At 39.3% G+C, this 26,286-nt stretch overlaps 1 protein-coding gene across 2 annotated transcripts; it reads left to right on the top strand.

Moving 5' to 3' along the window:
* The first annotated feature begins 1,689 nt into the window (after window positions 1-1,689).
* On the top strand, window positions 1,690-26,286 carry dus3l (dihydrouridine synthase 3-like (S. cerevisiae)). 2 transcript variants are annotated; one of them, XM_055655875.1, is made up of 14 exons: window positions 1,690-1,841; window positions 4,330-4,503; window positions 5,372-5,672; window positions 9,064-9,720; window positions 10,526-10,567; window positions 11,355-11,507; window positions 13,215-13,331; window positions 14,015-14,080; window positions 14,173-14,283; window positions 14,627-14,723; window positions 18,332-18,410; window positions 22,777-22,965; window positions 23,062-23,190; window positions 23,512-26,286. In XM_055655875.1, the coding sequence occupies exons 2-14, from the start codon at window positions 4,427-4,429 to the stop codon at window positions 23,582-23,584; spliced, it is 2,091 nt and encodes a 696-aa protein (XP_055511850.1). In that variant the 5' UTR covers window positions 1,690-1,841; window positions 4,330-4,426; the 3' UTR covers window positions 23,585-26,286. The 2 variants fall into 2 exon arrangements, with proteins under 2 accessions (XP_055511850.1, XP_055511858.1); XM_055655883.1 differs by lacking the exon at window positions 1,690-1,841 and adding an exon at window positions 2,054-2,217.

Raw genomic sequence — 26,286 nt, 5'->3', positions numbered from 1 at the left:
ATATATGTGTATTTATGCCATTTCCAAATTCACCACTTCCCAAGTCTGTCCTTTTTTTGTCTACATCCATTTATCATCCACCTGCCTCTCTTTCACATCTCCACTCCTGCATGTCATTCTCCACCCCTCCTTGGTCTATCAATCACTTACTGGGTTCTATATCACCACTCCCCCTCTCTCTTTACACTGGCAGTCTTCCCTCTCCAATCTGTTCTAATGCAACATTTCAACTGGAAACATTATTTCTCCTATGAGATGCTGCTCAACCTGCTGAGTTCCTCCAGCAGGTTGATTGTTGCCTTTATCAATACAATTTGTTACCTCTCTAAAAACAAAATCGACCGGGTTGGTAGGACAGGAACTCCAGCTAACAAATTCACGCTGACTTTTTTTTGATAGTCCACCTTTTTCCCCCATAGAGGAAATATTCAACACCAGAGGGCATAGTTATAACTAAGGTAAGAGGAGGAACGGTTAATGGAGATGTGCAGAGCAAGTGTTTTGTTTTACAGAGAATGGTGGTGGCCTATAACATACTACTAGGGGTGGTGGTGAAGATGTGCAGTTTAAGAGGCTTTTAGAAAGGCACAAGTGCAGAGAACACAGTTATATGGCTCATGTACAGGCAGATGAGCTCACTTTAACTTGGCATCATGTTCGGCAAACATTGTGGGCTGAAGTGCCCGTTTCTGTGCTATGTATTTAATCCCTACCTTTCCCGTTTTCACCCCTTTCCTCGCATAATCTTCCCACTGCTGATCTAATTATCTGGCTTATTCCTCATGATCTTCACATCTGCTATCCTGCAGTCAACTGATGCCTAAACTGTGGCCAGGGACTATTTAAAAATTAAGGGATTCCAACGCACATTTTAGTTGAGAAACGTACTTAATGTTTCCAAACGAACAGTTAGTTCCCAGTTGAACATAGACACAAAATGCTGGAGTAACTCAGTGGGTCAGGCAGCATCCCTGGAGAAAAGGAATAGGTGACGTTTTGGGGCGAGACCGTTCTTCAGACCAAAGATCTTAGAGCAGAGCGAGACCGCCCACTCCCGCGGCGCAACACAATGGGCTGGCTGACGCGTAGCACGCAACGCAACGGCACGCCACGCAACGGCACGCAACGCAACACAATGGGCTGGCTGACGCGTACGGCACGCAACGCAACGGCACGCAACGCAACGGCACACGCAACGCAACGGCACGTCACGCAACGGCAACGCAACGGCACGTCACGCAACGTCACGTCACTGCCGCCATTTTAGGACTAAGACCCCGATGTCCGTTAGTCCACGTCAGTCCATTGGATTTTGCAGCTTATCCTGGTCTCTTAGCCTTCAATGTTAGACCATTATTATCTTTGTTTATAATAAATAAGGTGCTCCTTTAAACAAAAAAAAATTAAAAGGGAAACTGCGTATAAAATGAGCAACAACGCGCAATAAAAGGTCTATGAATTCAATGATCTTTGGTTTAATCAGTGTTGTGGGGGATCTTTGCTTCAGACTGAGAGTCGGGGGATGGATTTGCATTATGTCGCTCCTTCTGCTGATTTAAAACAAAAAAAATCGATTTCAAACATTAATGGGTAAACTCAATCAGCCCGGTTGGAAATTCTCTCTCTCGCGAAAACGAGTTAGATGTATGTAGACGCTGCAAGTGAAGCGATGGGGGGATGCGACAGTTCGGCGGACCAGTGTGAGCAGGTTGCGAGTTGCCGAGGGAGGTGTTTGATCGCTGCACCCGCCGCTGTGTTGGTGTTGGCGGACACGTCACTCGGGTCCAAAGGTCCTCCAGTATCTTTGCTCGGGCTCGGGCCAATCTCTGCGGCCGCTTCGGGTAAATGATCGAAAAACGGTCTTGCTCAGCGCGCGGCGTGGCGCGGCGCCGGGCCAGTTTGAACGCTGGTCAGGGTTCGAGGGGCACGCGGCACTGGCGGGTGAACGATGGTCAGGGATCGAGGGGCGCGCGGCACTGGCGGGCAAAGATCTTATAGCGGAGCAAGATAGGCTACTCCTGCTAAATGCAATGGACTGACGTGTAGTACGCTATGGAGGGGATCATGGGCATTTTTCCACGCCCATTTTAGCAACCTGAGCCTACCTGACCCGACCCGACTCGCACTGTAATCAATGTTGCGGGGCAATAGTTTGTGTGGGTTAGATTCATAAATCTGTCAGTTCATACTTCTTGTCAAGAATCAAATTTGACTCTGGTAATTGTCTTTTTTAATGTTTTTTAAATCATTTCTTTTTAAATAGCTCACAAACAGTGTTTGAGTTGATTTTGTAGTAACCGGAATCGACCCGATTCGCAGGGTGATTGACAGGGGGGGACTTTTTGTGTGTGATATAGGGTTAGTTCATAATTCTGTTAGTTCATAATTCTGTTGATTCTTGTTAAAGAATAAAGTGTTTATAAACACACATACATGAAAATTATATACATGTATATAATCATATAACACACACAATTATATTCTGATCCAATAATGAACTTTATTTCAGACTAGACACGGGACATTAAATAAGAAACATTGTAAATAAGAAACATTGTAAACCTCCCCGCAACTTCACACACACTAGGCCTTATCCCCTCTCGCGCTGCCCCGGACCCCACACTCCTCTCTCCCCACACTCCCTCCCCGCTGGCCCCACTCCCTCTCCCGCTGGCCCCACACTTCCTCTCCCGCTCCTCTCCCGCTGCCCCGGGCCGCGCACTCCCTCTCCCCGCTGCGGATCCAATCTTTGGCCGGAAGCAAGATGGCGGAACAAGATGGCGGAGGCAGGTTGCTAAAATGAGTCATAAAATCGCCCATGAATCCGCCCATGAGCGTACTACACGTTTGCGTGAGAGTAACCTATCTTGCTTCGCTATAAGATCTTTGCTGACGGGTGAACGCTGGCGGGCGGGCGCGAGGCACCAGCGATCCCTGTCTTGGCCGCTGGATATTGGTGGCGATTTGATTGCAGGCAGTGGGCAGCGCCAGGCATCTTCTTCAATCACGCTGCTAATAGGACAAGATGGAGCAGTTAAGTGCTGCACCTGGTGGGCTCTGAGAATTCACACTTCAGGTGCTGATTTCCGTGTGGCCCAGAATTGGACGACGGCGTTCATTTCCCCACACACAGGCACCATGCAGCCCTGGCGACTTGAAGTTGAATTAAACCACGTCAAGCAATAGACCTCTCTGTCACAATAATCTAATTTTTGTCCCCATTTCATCTCTAGGCTTTGTCCTGCACCAGCCAGCAAGTTCTCCACCCTTCAAATGTACCCACATATAATTTGCCTGACTTTGTCCCGCCTCTAAAGATAAACACAAAATACTGGAATAACTGGAGAAAAGGAATAGGTGACGTTTTGGGTCAATAGACAATAGGTGCAGGAGTAGGCCATTCGGCCCTTCAAGCCAGCACTGCCATTCAATGTGATCATGGCTGATCATCCACAATCAGTACACCGTTCCTGCCTTCTCCCCATATCCCCTGACTCCGCTATCTTCAAGAGCCCTATCTAGCTCTCTTGAAAGCATCCAGAGAACCGGGCCTCCATTGCCCTCTTAGGCAGATCATTCCACAGACTCACAACTCTGTGAGAAACAGTGTTGTCTCATCTCCGTTCTAAATGGCTTACCCCTTATTCTTAAAGGGTTAAGACCTTTCTTCAGACTGAGAGTTAGAGGAGAGGGAAACCAGAGGTATGAAAAGGTACATAGAACAAATCAAAGACAGTAACAATGATCATTAAAAGATAGAGTCCACAAAGGTCCATTGTTAGCTGTGGAAAATGTGATAGCGAGTATATACGAACAATGAAAGTTGCAGGTTGTTCAGGTTGTCAGTGGAACTAGTAGGATGACTGGGGTGGGGGAGGGATGGAGAAAGAGGGAATGCAGGGGTTATGAAATTAGAGAAATCAATAGACCGCTACCCATGCAAAATGGGTGCTGTTCCACCCTCCTCTTTTTGAGCTCCCTCTCGCTTCTTCAGAACTGGTCTTTTCTGATGCAAAATCACCCACATACTTTTGCTTTCTACAGATATATCACATCTGTTGGATATTTCCAACATTGTCTTTTATTTTTGATTTATGCCATATTCTGTCATTGCCTTTTTACAATTCCAGCCAGTTTTTTCCTTCTCTCTTACACTCACTCTTCTTTCTCCACGGTGTATTCCTCAGGACAGGTGAGTCCGCACAGATGTCCCCTTGGTTACATTCACAACAACCATTCTCTGTGATTTAAAATAAATGTGTTTTCTCACTTTTGCAGTTCTGATGAAGGGTCGTCAATGTGAAATTTTAACTCCTTTTCTCTCTACAGATGTTTCTGACCTGAATATTGCCAGTGCCTTTTAAAGTCTAATTTGGTCGCTGGTTTCTGAGACTTCACAAGCTTTTAATCGTCAACTTGGTTAATTATGGCTGAAGGAGGAGATGCCAATAACACCAGCAATGATAATGTGACTCTTCCAGGAGTAGCACCAGTCAAATCTCAGTGAGTTGATTTTAAAGCAATTAAAATTATTTTTGATCAGTCACGTGGAAAGCTGTAGTGTCATGTTCTGCGAAATCTACACTGAAACAGATATAGGAGAGAAAAGTTGACAGTGCCTACTTTTAGAATTGAAACAACAATTGTAATCTAGTTGAAATACAGCAACTTCATAAAGTTTTGGCAGTAAGTTTTATTGGTGAATGAATTTGCATAGAATTCCATATTCAACAATTAGGTGCAGTGCAGCAATTGTACAACAATAATGAAGACCTAAATACATATACATTTGTATCCACTAGATTTTAAAATATTGACTTGTCACATTGTCTTGACAATGGCCAATGTGGCATTGTCCACCTGAACTATTGGCCCAAGCTGCACCCAATAGTTTTATTGTGGCTTAATCAAGTTTTAGTGTGGCTTAATCAAGTTTTATGAAGTTGTATCAAGACCTCCCTACTATTATAATTTGTGGTCTTGGTAATGAAAAATAGTATCCAGTATCTATTCTTATCGCCCTTATCAACCCGTGCTGCAATTTCTATGGATCCTTAACTTGTATAGTGAGCATAAAATGGTGTAAGAGGTCCAAAAACTATGTTTCACTCGAGCCACCTTCCATTCTTCCCATCTAACTCTACCAATGTACCTTTGATCCTCTTCTTCCTGATGCATATCTGGTTTCCGTCTTTGCCACATTTATTCCCGAATAAATAAGTTTCTTCTGTACTATGTGTGGTTTCTTGTTGGCAATCTTATTGGATTTTTGTATTCTCAATAGTAATGCTTTTTATTTATCCACTCTAGCAAAATCTTTCATAATTTAAATGGTTTTAATTTCCTCATTATATTTCCTTTTATCTTCTAGATATCTGATCAGCAAAGATAAATTCCATGAATATCTTGATGACGAAAGAAATAAAGACCTAAAACTTGCTGGCAATTTAGATGCAAGTGAAGATACTCTGAAACATGAATCAAAAAAAGTTAAAATTGGTGAAGATGATCATGATGCAAATGAATCTGAAAAGAGTAGCACAGAATTACGTCAAAGTAAAGACAATTGCAAAGAAAGTAATAAGAAGGCCAGGGGCCAAAATAAAAACAGGCCTCATATGAAGCCAAACCAGTATGAACACGATCGAAAGTTGTGTACCTCAGTAGTTCGGGTATGTTACATTGATTTGGAAGATCAATTGTATAGCTCAAATTCCTGTGCTATGCTGATGTCCTTCCCTGTTTTCGCATTCATTTGTCGCTTGTCTTGCCTGTTTGGTTGTGAAGATACGTTTGGGCACTGCATTCTACTTTAAAAGAGGACAGGGTAAGCAGTGAGAAAGAACCCTAAATAGTAATTCTTTACCATTGTGCATACTTTCTAATGATGAACATTAGAAGGATTAATTTAAAATTTAAGAGGAAGGCTCCTCCGTTATTTTGTCTTGACTACAGATGTTACCTGGGTCCACAAAATCTGGAAAAAGGAGGTCACATTTTAATTAATTATAAAATAATGAGGGCAGTGATTGTTTCACTAAATCAACCCCCTTTTTGTGATACATTGAAAGCTTTATCAGATGAAGAATAAAATTGAATGGTAAAGAGTTGCTTAACTCACTGACATTGTCGTGAACAGATGGCATTAGCATTTTAGTGAGATTACACCAATTAACGGTTTTGTAGTTTCAATGAACTGCAGATGCTGGTTTACATAAGGCACAGAGTGCTGGAATTGCTCAGTGGGTCAGGCAACATCTCAGATGAACATGGATAGATGACGTATAGGGTCAGTAGCCTTCAGAATGAATGTGTGGGCAGGGTGCAGTAAGAGAAGAGGGGCTTGACAATGCCTGGCAGGTAATAGACCAACACAGATGCAGAGGGTCATTTGATATGCAGATGGTTGGACAAACACCAGAGATGAAAAGGCAGAAGGTCTGAGACCAAAGGATTGAAATGTTGCGAATTGTGAAGCTTCTTCTTGCGAATGAAAACATAAATAAACCAAAGGAATAGTTAGATCTCAAGCCGGGTGTTGAGCAGCCAGGTTGTTGTCTCTGCGTCAATGTTTTGCCAGGCCCTGAGCTCCATTTGGTGGGTGGTAGAGCCGGATGACATGGTTGACTGTCTGTTGTTCTGCTCCGCATGCACAGGCTGGGCTCTGGCGGAGTCCCCATCTCCACATGTTGGCATTGAAACACCCAACTCCAGTACAAAGTCTGTTGAGCTTCGCCCATGCTCCTCTGGGGAGGTCAGACCCTGGACAGCTTTTATCTGATGAAGAGATGTAGTTGTGTAATGCAGATGAGGTTGCCTTCCACTCCTGTGACCACTTGGTGGCTATCCAGTGTGCTTTTGTCTCAATTGGCTGGATGGATGCTAGGAGTTGTTTTCCATGTGAAGCAAAGGAAGGAATGGTCTTGAGGGTGGAATGGTTTTGAGGAAGGAATGGTTTAGAGGAAGGAGTATTTTGGTTTTGTCTGTCCAGTCGAAATTATTACAAAATCTGGAAGTACATATTTCCCAGGTGAAAATGAATTGATACATAGTCATTTCTGTATGATCTAACTGCCTATTAAATTCCAAAGTTAAGGTGTGTAAAACTATTACAGAATTAAAGCTTGCGCAAGGAGAGAATCGTGTGTGTATGTATGACATGGGATAAATTGGTTATCATGCAATTTCAATCAGGAACTAGAAACCCAGTTAAAAGTTACTTTAGAAATTGACAAGCAGAAAAAAAGTGACCGACAGTCTAAGTGAAAAATCAATGTTTAATCAGGCACCATTGTTTCTTAAGAACATCGGCGACAGTTTTTACCATGGGCAGTCATTGAAGTTGACAAGCAATTGTTTCTATTGACGATTGTGCAATGATGTTCTATCTAACATACACCCATTAGTATTTTTATCTTGCTGTAAAATATACTGCAGTTTTTTCAAAAATGAAGGTATTTTAAATCGCCATAAGGCAGGAACATTGTTATAGACAATAGGTGCAGGAGTAGGCCATTTGGCCCCTCGAGCCAGCACCGCCATTCACCGTGATCATGGCTGATCATCCACAATCAGGACCCTGTTCCTGCCTTCTCCCCATATCCCCTGACTTAACTCTCTTTAAGAGTTCTAACTCGCTCTTGAAAGCCTCCAGAGAATTAGCCTCCACTGCCTTCTGAGGCAGAGAATTCCACAGATTCACAACCCTCTGTGTGAAAAAGCATTTCCTCATCCTCCTGCTGTTTATACAGTTCAACATGTGGTCAATTCAATTCCATATCAAAGTGTCCATTGCCCTGATGCAGGATTGACTCAAAATCTCGACATACACCATTTGCCTCCAATGACGTTGTTTGATCCAATGAGTTATTAATGTTCTGCACTTTGTTCTGAGATTCCAGGATCTGTTGTCTCTTTTATCTTCATTGTTTAAACAAGGTTTGGAAGGTTAGATCCCATGGAATCCAAGGTGACCTAGCCAATTAGCATATTTGGCTTAGAGGAAGGAGTGAGTCAAGGGGTAGTTGTGGATGGTTGTGTGTCTTACTCAAAGCCTTTGAGCAGTGATTTGCCACAGGGGGTCAGTGCTGTCTCCATGTCTTTTAGTGGATGAGGAATGATATCGTAAGTTTCCAACAGGATCCGTATTGAGTATTAAAGCTGGCACATCATGATGCAGCTGTAAGTCATTGGTGAAACCTTACTTGGAGAACCGTGTGCAGTTCTGGTCACATTATAATGAAGGATGTCAATAAGCTGGTAATGGTTCAAAGGATACTCCAGGCACTTGGGTTATAGGGAGAGGTTGTATATGGGACTATTATGGGAAGTTGAGGGTGACTTTATTTATGTGTACAAGATTATGTGGGGCATGTTAATCTCAAACTCTATCCCCTCCCCTTACAACCTTTTTCATTGACATATATTATAAAGTGATTTTTCTATAATGTGTGGTTTCTTAGGAATGTAACTATCGTGTTATAGCAGAACTATTTTTACTTGTTAATATAGAAAGTTGATAGCCAGTTGAAATAGAACCCCTCTGGGTTATCATGTTTTGAAGCTATTCAGTAAAATTGTGCGAACTGAATCGTAAAAGACAGCTGTCTGTTGTTTAATTATAATTATATGTTTCAAACAGGTTACAGTGTCCTCAAAAATAAAAGTTGTCAACTCATTGCAGTTGTCTTCTGTTGCTATGCCATTATAGAAACATAGAAACATAGAAATTAGGTGCAGGAGTAGGCCATTCGGCCCTTCGAGCCTGCACCACCATTCAATATGATCATGGCTGATCATCCAACTCAGTATCCCGTACCTGCCTTCTCTCCATACCCCCTGATCCCCTTAGCCACAAGGGCCACATCTAACTCCCTCTTAAATATAGCCAATGAACTGGCCTGGAATTATGGCTTACAGACATTTCCTATGATTTCTTCATGTTACTGAGGTTGCTGAATTAGCTTTTCCTAACTTTGTACTTTTCATTTGTAAATATTATGTACTTAATAAAGGTGCTTAATGTGTTAAAACATACATTAATGTGTTTTTTTCATCCCCTAGGAACATCCAGGAAAATGTTACTATGGTGAAAAGTGCAGATTTTTACATGATGTGTCGGAGTACCTAGCATTGAAACCTGCTGATATTGGAGAAAATTGCTACTTGTATGATACATATGGAAGATGTCAATATGGCATTTCCTGTCGCTATGCACAATCTCACATTGGGCCAGATAACAAGAATCTTATTAAGGAGGATCTTATAAAAATGTGGGAAACAAAAGTGATAGTGAAAAACACCATTGGCAAAGAACTGCAGCATATTCTTCGTAAAAAAAAATTTTCTTTTCCAAAATCTGAGCAATACTTGAAAATGATAAATGTAAATAATGATTCAAGAAAACAAAATAATCCAGAAGACAAAACTGGTTCCACCCAGGTTAATACTGATTTGAGAGTGGAGATAGAGTCAGCTTTTAGTGTTGTAAGTGTAGCCACCCAAGAAAATAGTGTTTGCATACCACCAAAGAATAACTTAATTGCAGAATCGCAGGATAAATTTGCCTGTCCTGGAAACTTATTGGAAAAACAGACCATTCCAGGTTCTGAAACAGATGCCAGTTCTGTAAAGGACAACAAACAAATGTCTTCTGCAACTAGATTAGGTGTTGTGACTGATGAAGATATCATAAAGCTTCGATCGTGTGAGAAAAAACAAGTAAGTCGTCTTTAGTTTATTAGTTTATTATTATTGGCATATGTACTGGGGTACAGTGAACAGCTTTTTTGTTGCATGCTATCCAGTCAGTGAAAAAGACTATACATTATTACAATCAAGCCATCCACAGTGTACAGATACAGGATAAAGGGACTAATGTTTAGTGCAAGATAAATCCGATTAAAGATAGTCCTCAGGTCTCCAATGAGGTTATCAGTTTTAATTTGGAGAAAGCAAAATAACAATAATTTCCTTGGTTTGGAGATCATATCAAATTCTGTATCAAATAACAGTTATAAGTTATAACAGTTATGTAGCAGTTATCATTTTGTAACTATTGCAATATCTTTCACAGGCAAGTATATTCTTTTTACCAGAATCACTGGGAATTAGCACTGATTCTACTCTATTTAATTTCACTTTCAATCACAATCCACACACCTCTTCCAGTAGCTTTGTCTCCTATTTCGTCCTCTTAATTGCACTGTGGTCCAACAGAATTCTTGGTCCCTATTGTTTCTGATCCATGGGATGTTCTCCCTTGTTGGGGTGGGGGCAGGGAACAACTTCCATATCTAAATTATTGGTGGCCATCCACTTCTTTCCACAAAGAACATTGGATAATGAGTAACCCAATACTCTGCAATGGACATGGAAATGTAAATACATTTCATTAGTGTTATGCAGATTGCAAAGTTTTAACTGTTACTGCCTACAGCACAGTGGAATGAATGTGACAGAGAACTGTATCCGTTAATTTTTTTCTGTTATGTTTGATCCAAATATTAAAACTTTTATTTTTCAGCTGAACTTCAGAGATAAGCTATACCTGGCACCACTGACAACAGTGAGTAATGTTCATAAATGCTGGCAAACTACAAAGATTCATCATGTGTTTCTGGTTAGAAGATTTGTTTAATTTATTGTCACGTGTACCGAGGTACAGTGAAAAGCTTTTATTACTTGCTCACCAGTCAGCAGAAAGACAATACATGATTACATTCGAGCTATTGTGTAAAGCGTGGAGCGATTGTAATATGAGTTTATAGATCTGCTTCTGTGCGCCATCCTGGGAAGCTTCTAAAGTTCATATTTGGATGTGACTAGGTTTGGCAGTCCTTGCCGATCATTAATATGCGGAGCTAAACAAGAATGGATGATGGTTATATTTGGATGATATGGATTTTTGTTATTTATGGAATCATGCAGTGTGATGAAGCAGGATCAGAGAACAATCAGAATCAGAGGGAGGCATTAAAGGAATATCTTTGAAGAAATTAATACTTTTGAAGTACTAGTTCATGGATCAATATAATTTAAAATTATATTCAGCACCAGGAATATACATTTCCAGAGCCCTAAAAGCCAATCTCTACATTCTATATTCTGCAGTAGTAAATTTCAAAAAAATCTTGTAAATGTGATGTATAAACAAGGAACTACGGGCGCTAATTCACTAGAAAAAGACACTGCTGGAGTAACTCAGCGGATCAGGCAGCATCCCTGAAAGACATGGATAGGATCCTTCTACATATTGAAACTAACACTTAATGGCATCATGAAATGAGAGTAAATGGGACATTCTGTCATCATGAAAGGTGCTGTTCAAATGCAACTGATTTTTTTCATTGCAGTGTGGAAATCTTCCTTTCCGTCGAATCTGTAAAAGACTTGGAGCTGACATCACTTGCGGAGAGATGGCAATTTGCACAAACCTTTTGCAAGGCCAGTCTTCAGAATGGGCACTGTTGAAACGTCATCACACAGAAGACTTCTTTGGAGTACAGGTCTGGGATGTCAGAAGATACTTTTGATGAACCTTAAAAAATGAGGCCAAAACTTTGCCATCGGAATCTGTAATTCACATTTATAACATCTATGATAAAGGCTGTTGCTCGAAAATGAGGTTTATGTAAATAAAATTCAGCATTGCAAGTAAACGGTTTCACCACTTTGGGATGAATAGTTCAGCAATAAATTAGTATTTGTGATATGAAGTGATGTCAATTTGCACCAATAGATATCCAAGATATTGGGGTGGCACAGTGGTGCAGTGGTAGAGCTATTGCCTTACAGCATCAGAGACCTGGGTGATATCCTGACTAAGGATGTTGTCTGTACGGAGTTTGTACGTTCCATCTGTGACCGTGTGAGTTTTCTCCAGATGGTCTGGTTTCTTCCCACATTCCAAAGCGTACAGGTTTGTAGTTTAATTGGCTTTGGTAAATTGTCCCTGGTGTGTCGGATAGAACTCATGTACGGGTGATGTCTGAACGGTGGGCTGAAGGGCCTGTTTCCTTGCTGTATCTCTGAACTAAACTAGGTATCCGAATCACACATGTGACATTTATCCACATATTTCCATTGGGAAAATATCAAGCACTTTAATATCTGAACACTTGGCAAATGAGATGCTTCAGACAGCTTCCCAGATCTTAATATTAAAAAATGCACGAATTGACCTCACCATTCCAACTGATGATACTTTTTAGCAGAACGTTATTTTTTGTGCATGTATTGTATATAATTCTTAGAAAGCAATATCGGATTTTTCTGGGAGAATACCAGCATGTGTGATTCTTATGAATGCAGAAGTCCCAATCTTGTTGGCTAACTACTCTGGTATTTCCAGGCTGTGCTTCAAACTCTATATGGGAAGAAAAGTTTTCTGATGTTCCACTGCTTTTGCTGGGAAAACAGTTTTTGAATTGGATTGGGCTTGCGCATAGGATCGATAAACCCATTCGTTGGTATTTCTAGGGGTACAGGAAAGCATTTAATTAAGTTATGTGTTTTAATTACTAGTGTTGACTTTAAGGTTCTGAACTAGGTAAATGTAGCAATATGGTTTTCAAAACAATTTTATTTTTTGAAATATCAATCTTCTTATTACACGTATTGCATGCTTGTGACTGTCCAGTAAAGTTTGTAAAGCCTGGATAGCTTTGGTTATTGGCAGGCACCGGAAATTAGGACTTTTGTTTGCCACCTCATTGGTTTCCAGAGGAGTTTCCTGCATCGGCTTAGTTCTGGCCACATACATCATTTGATTTGTGTCTTTCAAGGCCCTTCTGCTGTTCAGCAACAGGATAGTTTGTCCCAGAAATTATTCTGTCCGACATTATGGAACACTCTACCTTTGCACATTAGACAGGCCCCTTCACTGTCCTTTTTCAAAACTAGTCTTAAAACCCTTTTCTATTCCTTGGCTTTCGACCCTGCATGAGACTTTGCTCCTGTTTTTTATTGTTTTACTGTCTTTTAATGTTTTTATTGTTTTGTTTTATGTTTATGATTAGTCATGTACAGCACTTTGTTGCAACAGTGGTTGTTTTTAAAGTGCTCTATAAATAAAGTTCAGTTCAGTTCAGAAAGCTTGTGATCATAAATCCAGAGCAAGCAAGTGATTGGGAGCAGGAAAATATGAGCCATGTGACAAATCTTCAATCAGTGGTCGTGCTACTTGCTTGCAGTTAACATTTTTTTTGCCACAGCTAGAGGGAGCTTTTCCGGACACCATGACAAAATGTGCTGAGCTTCTCAACCAGACGATTGACGTTGATTTTGTTGATATTAATGTTGGCTGCCCAATAGATTTGGTATATCAGAAGGTAGGTTGATTTACTGCCCTGTTGGTAAAGTTTAGAGATGTTTTCTGTGAGGAATAGATGTATAATTTGTTCTATTATTGTGCTTTATAAAAAATGTAGATCTGGTGAAGTAGAATAGCTTTTCATTGTGGATCCCATGTAATTTTAATTCAGTACAGTGAAGATGTACAACTTTCTTCACAGTACAATTTCACACATCTTATATTAACCTAAATCGGTTGTCCCACTGGAGCGACCTAATCTGTGAGTTCTGGCGAGTTTGCCCTCGACTCGTGCTCGCAGCATGGTCGACACTAGGTCGTAGGAGATATTTGTAATTCCCCTTCATGCTCGAGAGTAGTCCCCGTGCACCCTCAGCTAGGTCGCGGCATATTTTTCAACATGTTGTAAAAGGTCTCCATGGAAAAAATAGATACATTTTTTACTCGTAGGTTTAGTCGTAGTAGGTTGTCATGTTAGTCGTAGGTAATCGAGGGTAGTTGAAGGTAGTCGTAGATAGTCTTCATCATTATCAAGTGGGACAGCCCCTTAATGCATTATAACTATGTGTTTTACTCTTAGTATTGGTGTAGTTTAGATTAGATTGATACCAAACTGTCTGTTAGAAAAGCTGGATAAACATGTGACAGTCTGAGTGTATTCCCCTTTTTTAAATACTTCCTAAATTGTCCTTCTCTTTCCAGGGTGCAGGTTGTGGTCTAATGCATCGTTTGACCAAATTAGAACAGATTGCAAGAGGAATGGTTTATGTAAGTAAATTTTGTGGTCATTTACTGATACTAAATCTGTTAATTACTTTATCTGATGCAACTGAAGTTGTTTGTTCCTTGACCTATCGTAGGTGTTGGATGTTCCAGTGACAGTAAAATTAAGGACTGGTGTACATGAAAAGATCAATATTGCTCATAAAATATTACCCCATCTTAGGGATTGTGGTCTTTCCTTGATTACAGTAAGTGCCAATATGCATTCTATTCCTTTTGGTTATTTTTTACCTGATATATTTGTTAGTTTAGAAAACGTCAGGTTGATGATCTATATGTCTCATCAGATTTTGCTCCAACATACCATGAAATTATTTAGGATGTTTTTTTTAATAAATATGTAAATTGATTATTAGTGAAAAGCATAATGAATGTATTTGCAAAATGAGCTTTGGTAATTGTTATCAATACAAAACTGATTTAAAATTATTTTAGAAGTACTCCTTTTTATATTGAAGCATGATGTATCAAACCTTTTGCTACTATGGGAATATGATTGTGACTTTTTAATGATTCCTAATTGTTTCTTAGCTCCATGGTCGATCCAGAGAGCAACGATACAGTAAATTAGCAGACTGGGATTACATTGATTACTGTGCTCAGGTGGTTAAACCAATGCCATTGTTTGGTATGTATCGATCAATTCTTATATGTTATCTGTGTGCTATTTATGGTATCTGTTACCAATTATATTATGAAAGGGACATAATTGGTTGAAGTAAATGAGATTAGCAACCTCCGTTACTTGCAATTACAATTATGGTAGACATCAAACTCTAATCTAAAACTCCTACTGCTTGCCTTAAATCTGTGCCCTCTGGTTTTGGATACTTCTGTTATGGAGAAAAATGTGATAGAACATAGGACAGTACAGCACAGCAATAGACCCTTCAGCCCACAATGTCTGTGCCGAACATGATGCCAAATTAAACAAATTTCCTTTGCTTGTATGTGATCAAGATTGCTCCATTCCCTGCATGTTCATGTGCCTTCTAAAAATCATTATTGCACCTGGTTTCACCACCACAACTGGAAGCATGTGTCAACCACCCGATACTTTCTGTTTTTTAAAATAGCAAACTTGCCCTGAACATATCTTGTAAACTTTGCCCCTCTCCCCCTAAAGCTAAGCCCTTTAGCCTTTGACATTTCCACACTGGGCAAGAGTTTCTGACTGTCTATCTGTGCCTCTCATCATTTTATATATTTACTTCAAGTCTCCCCTCAACCCCTGATGCTCCAGAGAAAACGCTACAAGTTTGTCCAACTCTCCATCCTATCTATGCCCCTTATACAGTGCTTTCCATAATGTTTGGGACAAAGACCCATCATTTATTTATTTGCCACTACTGCACAATTTGAGATTTGCAATAGAAAAAATCACATGTGGTTAAAGTGCACATTGTCAGATTTTAATAAAGGCCATTTTTATACATTTTGATTTCACCATATAGAAATTACAGCTGTGTTTATACATAGCCCCCCCCCCCCCCCCCCCCCCCCCCCACCCCTATTTCAGGGCACCATAATGTTTGGGACACAGCAATGTCATGGATATGAAAGTAGTCATGTTTAGTATTTTGTTGCATATCCTTTGCATGCAATGACTGCCTGAAGTCTGCGATTCATGGACATCACTAGTTGCTGGGTGTCTTCTCTGATGATGCTCTGCCAGGCCTGTATTGCAGCCATCTTTAGCTTATGCTTGTTTTGGGGGCTAGTCCCCTTTAGGTTTCTCTTCAGCATGTAAAAGGCATGCTCAATTGGGTTCAGATCGGATGATTGACGGCCACTCAAGAATTAACCATTTTCTAGCGTTGAAAAACTCCTTTGTTGCTTTAGCAGTATGTTTGGGATCTTTGTCTTGCTGTAGAATGAATTACCAGCCAATGAGTTTTGAGGTATTTGTTTGAACTTGGGCAGATAAGATGTGTCTATACACTTCAGAACTCATTATGCTACTACCATCAGCAGTTGTATCATCAATGAAGATAATTGAGCCAGTACCTTCAGCAGCCATACATGCCCAGGCCATAATACCCCACCACCGTGTTTCACAGATGAGGTGGTATGCTTTGGATGTTGGGCAGTTCCTTCTCTCCTCCATACTTTGCTCTTGCCATCACTCGGATAAAAGCTAATCTTCGTCTCATGGGTCTACAAGATCTTTTTTCCAGAACATTGGTTGCTCTTTTAAGTACTTCTTGGCAAACTGTAACCTGGTCATCCTATTTTTACAGCTAACCAGTGGTTTGTATCTTGCAGTGTAGCCTCTGTATTTCTATTCATGAAGTCTTCTGCGGATAGTGGTCATTGACAAATCCACACCTGACTCCTGAAGAGTGTTTCTGATCTGTCGGACAGCTGTTTGGAGATTTTTCTTTATAATAGAGAATTCTTCTGTCAACAGCTGTGGAGGTCTTCCTTGGCTTGTCAGTCCCTTTGCCATTGGTAAGCACACCAGTGCTCTCTTTCTTCTTAATTATGTTCCAAACAGTTGATTTTGGTAAGCCTAAGGTTTGGCTGATGTCTCGAACAGTTTTATTCTTGTTTCTCAGTCTCATAATGGCTTATTTTACTTTCATTGGCACAACTTTGGTCCTCATGTTGATAAACAGCAATAAAAGTTTCCAAAGGTGATGGAAAGACTGGAGGAAAGACTAGGTGCCAAGAGCTCTCGTATACCTGCATTAAGGAGGCAATTAAACGCACCTGAGCAATTACATACAATTCTCAAACATTATGGTGCCCTGAAATGGGAGGACTATGTATAAACACAGCTGTGATTTTTACATGGTGAAGCCAAAATATATAAAAATGGCCTTTATTAAAATCGGACAATGTGCATTTTAACCACATGTGATTTTTTTTTCTATTACAAATCTCAAATTCTGGAGTACAGAGGCAAATAAATAAATGATGGGTTTTTGTCCCAAATATTATGGAGGGTGCTGTAACTATACCGCTTTCAGATCCTGCTTCTGCTACAAGGAAAACAGGCCCAGTTTGTACAGTCTCTTCCAATAACTGGTAACATCTTGGAGAATCTCCTCTGCATCCGTTCCGATGCAATCATGCTCTTCCTATAGTGCGGAGATCAGAATTGCACACAGTACTCCAGCAATGGCCTAACCATTGTTTTTAATAGTTGTACCATAACTTTCCTGCTCTCATATTCTTCATCCTGGCTAATGAAGGCAAGTATCCCATAAAGTGTTTTTCATCACTTTATACACCTGTACTGTCACCTCATGAATCATTGGAATTGTACTCCTAGGGTTCTTTGTCCCTTAATATTCCCCCGGGTCCTACCATATAAAGTGCATCAGCTCACACATGTGAGGATTAAATTCTGTAATTAGTTGAGGATTAAATTAAGTAAGAGTTCATGAGATATTATCGATAAAATTAAACAGGAATGCATTCCCAAATGTTTCAGACAATCCAGACTTTAGAATTGTGGAATTGTTATGGCATGGTATCAGGCCATTAAACCACCATGTTTACGCCGGCTCTTCATTAGAGCAGATTGATTAGTCTCATTCTCTGCTTTCTCCATAGTTTTGCAGATTAATTTTCCTCGGGTGCCTTTTCAGTTCTGTTTGAGAATCCTGATTTCTTTGTTGCAACCACAGTTACGGCCGTGGCTGCTCTATACGTACAAAAGAAAATTACATTAATCTCTCGTTTCAAAACTATAAATCTATTCCCACTTCTCTTGGAGTTTTCTTAGAGTTGAGGAGGAAGCTTTGGAGGAGATTTGGGCAGCAGCAACACAGAATTTCAACCCCACATATGCCTAACCACCCCACTATGATTATTCGGTACAAAAAGCACACATGCATCCTGTATACACGCATACACACACAGCCTGATTCTGTGCTGTTATTGTTCCATGATTCTAAGATTTCAATTGTCTGAGACATTTTGAAAAGCACTCCAGTTCCATTTTACAGATAATATTATGCTGTTATTTAGTGCTAATATTATGCTGTTGTGCCTTTCGCCAAAGTCAATAAAATGTAAATTCCTGCGCACATCCCAGGAAGGAGAAGAATAATTGTATCCTATTCTTTTCAATACTGGTTATGGTCAAATTATTAATACACAGAGTTAAAGGTTTTAATGGACTTTGAACATGGCACTGCAATTGCTACTGCACTGTGCTTGTAAAATAGTGAATTGCTGTCCTTTACTTATGCCCTAGCTATAATCAATGTTTTTTATCTTTCACAGGAAATGGTGATATTTTGTCATTTGAAGATGCCAACAGAGCCAAGACAACGACCGCTGTGTCCGGAGTTATGATTGCAAGGTCAGTAACTAATGCAGGTGCTCATTGAATTTCAACTAAAGTTCGGAATTATCTTTTCCTATCCTTGCCAAATACCACATTTACTCCTACACTGATTATGTGCATTGCTTAAATGTGGTCTATTCAATTTGTGCAGTTAGGAGTGAGATATTTCTGAAAATGTAATTTTCAGAGAGGTCCTTGTAACTTGATATGGTTCATTCGGCAGATTTGAATGAAATTTAATGAATTTAAAAGTTTCTAACATTTTGAGGCTGCAGTGTGTTATGGTCAATGAAATGAATATTGAATGTCATTTTAAGTTTCATGGATGAAAATTTCCTTGGTTTAGATTCTTACCTTCCATGAGCTACAAAAAAATTGCTGCAACAAAAGCAACAAAGATGTTCTTTGTTAGGCTATGGTTTAAATCTGGCTGTTCTGGGTGAACGAGGCTTGATATCAAGGCCTAAACCCCGGCTGAGTTTGCTTCCATTTGTTTCATTGTGGATTGGGGAGGAACATATTGTATTATATATATATATATATATAGATTGAAGGGTAGATATCTGAAATGAGCTTTTGAGGTATTGATCTGTGTTGTCTCAATGGTGTCAGGTTAGGAAAAGAGGAAGTGCAACAAGACCTGGGTGTCCCCGTACATCAGTCACTGAAAGTAAGCAAAGGTGGTGTGGCGGCGCCTAATGGCAGCTGCTCGACTGCAGTCCGTCTGTCTTTTTTAATCTTTTGTCTCGTTAAATGTATGTTTTGATTCTAGTTTTTATTCTTTTTTTAGTATGTGTATGTGGGGGGTGGGGGAAACCGTTTAATCTCTTCCCTGTATGGGGCCCTGACATTTTCCTTGTTGGGTCTCTGATGTCGTTGGGCCTAACATCATGGAGCCGGCGGCGGCCTCTGGCCTGAACCAACCTGAGGGCTCCAGTCGTGGAGCCTGTGGTCCTGCCATCGCGGAGCTGGGACTTTGGAACAGGAAGAGCTGTGGTGGCGCGTGGCTGCGACCCGACTTCGGAGCTTCGGAGGCTCCGGCCACAGGCCCGGTGGACAGGAACATCTGGAGCTCGCAGGTCCCTGGTGGGAGACCACTTTTCGGAGCTCCTGCAATGGCAACTTCTCCCACCAGAATCGCGGGGTTAAGTGACTTGGAGCGGGGCCTAACATCACCCGGCGCGGCTTAACGGCCGCGGGCGGGACTTACCATCGCCCGCCGGGGGCTTTAACATCGGGAGCCCCAACATCAGGAGCCCCAGTCGCCTCGACGTTGCAGTTGGAATGCTGGACCGCGGGAGAAGAACAAAGGGAAGAGATAAGACTTTTGGCTTCCATCACAGTGAGGAGGTTGGAGATTCACTGTGATGGATGTTTGTGTAAATTGTGTTAAGTGTGGGTCGTGGTTTTTTTTGTAATGTTAAGACTGTAGAAAATACAATTTCGTTCAAACCAAACCGTTTAAATGACAATAAAAGGCATTCTATTCTATTCTAAGCATGCAGGTACAATAGGTAGTGAAGAAAGCTAATGGCATGTTGGCCTTCATAATAAGAGGAGTCGAGTAAAGGAGCAAAGAGGTCCTTCTGTAGTTGTATGGGGCCCTGGTGAGACCGCACCTGGAGTATGTGTTCAGTTTTGGTCTCCTAATTTGAGGAAGGACATCCTTGCTATTGTGGGAGTGCAGCGTAGTTTCACAAGATTAATTCCCGGCACTGCCATATGATGAAAGAATGGAGCGATTGGGCTTCTATTCACTGGAATTTAGAAGGATGAGAGGGAATCTTTTAGAAACATATAAAATTATTAAGGGATTGGATACGCTAGATGCAGGAAACATTTTCCCAATGTTGGGGGGGGTCCAGAACCAGGGGCCATAGTTTAAGAATAAGGGGTAGCCCATTTTGAACTGAGATGAGGAAAAACCTTTTCACACAGAGTTGTGAATTTGTGGAATTCTATGCCTCAGAAGGCAGTGGAACCCGATTCACTGGATGCATTCAAAAGATAGAGCTCTTTGGGCTAGCGGAATCAAAAGATATGTGGAGAAGGCAGGAGCGGGGTACTGATTGTGGATGATCAGCCACGATTACATTGAATGGGGGTGCTGGCTTGAAGGTCCAAATAACCTACTCCTGCATCTATTGTCTATGTATCTATGTATTGAATGCTCTGGAGATGAGCTCCACAACTTTGCTAAAAATTGAGATCATGAGTCAATAGCGGTAATAATTTTGATGTAGATATATTTACATCAGTGTCTGTAGAAACATAACAAGTCCTTTTTAATTTCATATCATTGTCTTGTTTACTCAATCTGTTCAAACTTCAAATTCCTTCAAAAAAGTTTACAAGCACTATATTGGGTTGATGACCAACATAGTCTCAACAACAAATATAAGAAAAGATAGCATATTGATGGCAAGTTTCTGAAAATGGCATCAGAATACGCAAATACATTTTGTGTAACGGTTGTTGGGTGGTGTCCACCAGTGACCTGGTTGGCACAGTAACTGCACATATTTCTTATTCCTTTCTATGTTTATAAATACCACATGGAATAATAAAATTGCAAACACCATTTCCACTTCATTTACCTGATCGTGTGGTAGAATACTGCATCCATCTGAGTGAACACCGCAACGCGCGTTACACATCATACACACAAACGTACGTTGCGGTGGACACTAAAAAAAACTTTTGTTTTAGTGTCCCAGCAAAAACCAAGCATTTTCACCAATGCAATCTAAACGGTAAATTACCTTATGGATCTGAGCGACATCGATGGCCGATGATTCATCAGATTGTTTAATTTGGGCTGCTTTTTTTGTAAGTAAAGTATCTCCGTAACGGTCATTGGGGAACTTCCCGAAGTTGACACGAAGGAATGAAGTTAGCAACTTGGTCCGTACGCAAGCCTGCACACAATGCAGCACCACCAAGACTATTTATAGCTAATGACCTATGACCTGGGCATGCGCAGTCGGAATACCGAACTCGCTTATTGCAAAATAAGAAAAAATAATTAACTCACCTAAAGATCATTACTACCATAGGATACCACATTGGGTGTTTGAAAAGCATTAGAGGTTTGGAGTCTCCATGGAACTTACGAAGGTACCAACCCCGATAACGGACGTTGTGACAATGGACACCAAGCACAACGATCGTTACGGGATCTTTACTGTACTGTATTACCTTTATGTTACTGTATTTTTCTTGTATAGATGAAGATATTTCTCTAGACCATTATCAAAACGTATATGTGTAAGGGGCCATGTGAAGTTTATTTATGAATTAAATATTCATGACTAAATGTGGCAGAGTTTTTAATGTCACACTTTTGGTGTCCAAAATGGTGGGAAAACGATGACAATTTGTCTATTATGAAAAGCTTTTTAATTTTTGATCTTGAAGTTATCTAAGTTATATCTGCTATTTATAAGGTTTCACTGGATGGGTAGATTTTTGTTAAGAACAGTGTATTGGTGTAAAAAAAGTGAATACTAATCTTGTTCGTCAAAAACTTTCCAGTATTGTAAAGACACATATACATGCAGTTTGGGAGATACTATCAAAAAAGCCTAAATGATTTTTATCAAAGGATTTGGGGTAAAGGATTGAGTGTAAGACAAGTGGACTTATTTACCGTGGTGACAGGCATTGCTGGAATCCATTGCAGATGATATTCACTAAGGGTTCTGTTTAGAATTGATTTTCTGTTCACCCAACTAAATGATGTGTGTGTTTTTTTTATTCTTGTATACAAATATTCATGTTATTGGAGATGTCAATAGAGGCAGAGAAAAAGTACAAATATTTAATTGAATAGAACTAAAAATACATGAAATTAATGAAGATTTTAAATTTATTATAAATTCAATTCTGAGCACAGCAGAATGCATTCATTCATCAGCAAATCCTCATAATTTTAGATACACAGATACTGTGAAACTCGATTCATATTCATTATACATAAATTATTGAAGACCCTCAAATTGTAGTACAAATGGTTAAAAATCACTTTATTTATCGCTATTTTGGAACCAAATATTTTCAACATAAAATTCAAGTCCAAATTAATATTTTGGGCTGAATTTTTTTCAAAGAAAAGCAAAAGAATGAATTACTTTGAATAATGTGCCACTTTTGTACATTACAGTTTGATATTATCTAACATAGATTCTAAATACATTGTTTTTAGATTAGTCATTTGAGTTTCAGAATTAATATTTTCTTAATATATTTATGTAAAGTTCATAGCTTGTACAGTTTAGGACGGAAGGTAAAATATCTGCTGATATTATTTTGCTTTCTATGAAAATCCAAAGAACCGGGTTCTATAAATTTACACTTGTATGCTGAACTTGTTTAATTACAGAGGGGCACTAATTAAACCATGGCTATTTACTGAAATCAAAGAGCAACGACACTGGGATATTTCCTCACAAGAAAGATTTGAGGTTCTCCGGGATTATAGTAACTATGCGTTGGAGCACTGGGGATCAGATACACAAGGAGTGGAGAAGAGTAGAAGATTTCTCTTAGAGTGGCTGTCATTCTTATGCAGGTAAAAGACTTTTAACTTAGTACTGAATTATTTCTCTTAAATTAGATATGTTGAACATTAGTGGACACGTTGATGTTGCATTTATGTTTGTTTCAGGTATATTCCAGTAGGTCTTCTGAAACATGTACCTCAAAAAATCAATGAAAGACCTCCTTATTATTTGGGCAGAGACTATTTGGAAACCTTAATGGCTAGCCAAAATGTGTGTGACTGGATCAAATTAAGGTAAAGTGATTTGCTCTTTAAAAATCCTTTTTTTTTAAAGTTTTAATCGGAAGATAGCAGTTTGTTCTATGTAATTAAAGATCTTTCCTGGAATTTCAACACTTAATTGCTAATGTAGCATTATGGTCATTTAGCTCACAAAAACATTTAATTTCCTTAAATTTTCTCCCCAATGTTTAATATCATGTGCAACAATCTTGAATCCCATTTGGCTCTTCATACACTTAGAGATTGATTTTTAGCGATTGAATTTGATATATAGAAAGCATGAATTTAATATAAACAATTTATTCTAAGACTTTTCTTTTATTTTGATATCAGTGAAATGCTATTGGGACCTGTTCCTCCAAATTTCACCTTCGTGCCTAAACATAAAGCAAATTCCTTCAAGTGAAGATAAGAAGAGAAGCTGCAAGAAACTCAATTGTTTTACTAATGCCTTCACTATTGAATTCATACTGAAATTATGTATAATCTCATGCAAATTGAATGCACTGAATGTCGACTGGAGGGGTGAGCGATTACTGAATTGTAGAGGCTATTATTATGGCTTCCTGTAAATTTTATGTAATTAATATTTTTGGAAATTTTAAATAAATATTCATTTACTTTCTTTCCATATTGTTGCATTTTCCAGACTGTTCAAAACATTATCAATACATTTATGGTTATTTTACAGTCTTTTTGTATTGCACAATCCATTGAATTTTATATTTTGCTTCTTTGAGTGGACGGGGAATGAAGATCTCCTGTTTCCAATATGGCGTCAGAAGTGGTTCGAAATTCACACACTTGTAGTCATTTATGAAGAATGGAGATGACCTTGTCTTGGCTTTTGTTTCATGAGAAATGTTTATACAGTTGTTTGAGGTGGAAATTGTTAAAGTAGGAGAAACTGATATATAGCTATTATTCTTTCCTTTGGTATTCATTTCACTTTCTGGAGAACTTTGTTCCTGAGACTTAGAAACTTCTTTGTTTGTAAGAACATCCCAGAAAGAGGGAAAGAGTGGTACAGGTAATTCATAATGGAACCACTCTAAATGGCCATAAGTTCTTATTCCAGGAAGCGTCTGTGTTGCATGGCTTTCAGCATGAACTGAACGTATCAGTGTTGTATTTGTAGACACTATTTCTTCTTGAAGATTGTGAGTTTTAATGTTGTCATCTTGAAACTTTGGATTATAAAGTTCCTGTTCTGATAGAGAGGGTTCTCTGCGTATCACCAGTGTTGATAAAACAAATGCACCATGTGTTTCCTTTTGTAAAATTTGTAATAGACCCACCTTAACTTGTTTGTGAAGAAATCTCCTAGTTTGTGAATAGGAATGACTCAAGAGAAGTTTCCTTTTGTCCATTTTTCTTTCTTCACAAATGCCTTAACTTATGAAAATGTGGTTATTTTTGACCATGTAAGGCTTGTTTGCTTTCCAATGATTCATCTCTTGGATTTTCTCTGAATATTTATTTCTGCTGCTGCAAATGTAACGATAAAATCAGATCTGGAACATAGAATGCTTAGTGTAGAATTCTGTTTGTTGATGATCTTTATGACTATTACATCATAAAAGGATTTAATGCCCACAATTAAGCAAATTACAAGCTTAATAAGGTTGACCAAGCCTGAGGATCTTTCTTTAACTGGTTAATATAACAGACCTATGTAATGCTTTAGATACCTTTAAAGAAAGTGTACATACATTCTTTCAAATTGTTTTAATTTAAAGTTTGAGCATTCTGCTGACTGGTAATAAGTTGAATCCACAATACTCTGCAGAATGTGATTTTGTAGCTTAGCAGAAAACTGAAATCTACGTAGATGTTAATTCATGGACTATTACAATTCTACTGATCTGTAGAGAAAAATAATCTTTTAAAATGTAAGCAAAAATGTAGCATTCTGGAGGAAAAGATTTCAACTTAGCCACTGAAACTCAGATAGTATAACTGGACACATTTCTACTGTAGATGTGGCTGAGAATCCAAGATGGTGTTTTAGTAAGTTCAAATATTCAATTTTGTTTGCTTCATAGTGAGACGTCAGAATAATAACAGCAGTAGGGTTCATAGTCTATTGTAGTGAATCCCTCTCGATCAGTTCATTAGTTGCTTCCAATGACATCCCCATTTATCCGTCCAACTTTAGAATTTAAAATTTAGAGATACAGCGGAGAAACAGGCCCTTCAGCCCACCAAATATGTGCCAAATAGCACCCACCTAATATTCTTTTTTTGCCATTTTTATTTTTTATTTTTTAATAAGAATGACATTTTACCACTTATTTTCTGCTGGTTCAAGAGTTTTAGCAAGGTTAAACTTTTACCTGCTTTAATTCTTTATCATTAATCCATGATCTTTGAATACATTTCTTATGGATGGATTTATGAGAGAGTTAGATAGAGCTCTAGGGGCTAGTGGAGTCAAGGGATATGGGGAGACGGCAGGCACGGGTTATTGATAGGGGACGATCAGCCATGATCACAATGAATGGCGGTGCTGGCTCGAAGGGCCTAATGGCCTCCTCCTGCACCTATTTTCTATGTTTATATGTTTCTATGGCAGGTCGCTGGTCTTGGCAAATTTGCATTTAGTGACTTAATTTATGCATTTTAACCATGTACTTCCTTTCTTCACTTCATCTTTTTTCGTAGAGAAAGATGAAATTGATTGGTGAATCAAAACTGCAACAAAGTCCTTGAATCTCCTCTTAGCAGGCAAACCAGACCACTTCCAAAAGATGTGGTCTACGTTTTTAGAATTATTACAAGCATAAGGTGCAATAGTAATTTTATAAATAAATAAATAAACAAACAAATAAATAAATAAAGGGTTCCAGGATCTGGTTATAAAAAACAAAAAACAACAACAGACTTGGTTGGTAGTCTCCTTTCTGCAGAGTTTAATGTTATAATAGAGCGATTGTTTCTCCTTTCTTTTTCCTTCTTTTCTAGGGTCTACTTTCTTTCTTTACTTCCTTCTCTAACTTCTTTTCTAAGGGGCTTTCTTTTCTTAACACTCTCCTGCACCTTCACGACTCTTGCGCACTTTCCTTACTTCCTTTACTTCTATCTTTTTCTCAAAGCTCAAAAAATGAA

The sequence above is a fragment of the Leucoraja erinacea genome, chromosome 2, assembly GCF_028641065.1.
Source record: "Leucoraja erinacea ecotype New England chromosome 2, Leri_hhj_1, whole genome shotgun sequence".
NCBI lineage: Eukaryota > Metazoa > Chordata > Chondrichthyes > Rajiformes > Rajidae > Leucoraja > Leucoraja erinaceus.
The sequence above is the reverse complement of the archived record's forward strand: the minus strand, read 5'-3'. Positions and strand labels throughout refer to the sequence as shown.

Coding starts and splice junctions, on each gene's coding strand:
- dus3l (XM_055655875.1), top strand. CDS start 4,427: ATGGCTGAAGGAGGAGATGCCAATAACACCAGCAATGATAATGTGACT. Junction 14,081..14,172: donor TTGCAAGAGGAATGGTTTAT/GTAAGTAAATTT, acceptor GACCTATCGTAG/GTGTTGGATGTTCCAGTGAC. Junction 23,191..23,511: donor TGTGACTGGATCAAATTAAG/GTAAAGTGATTT, acceptor TTTTGATATCAG/TGAAATGCTATTGGGACCTG.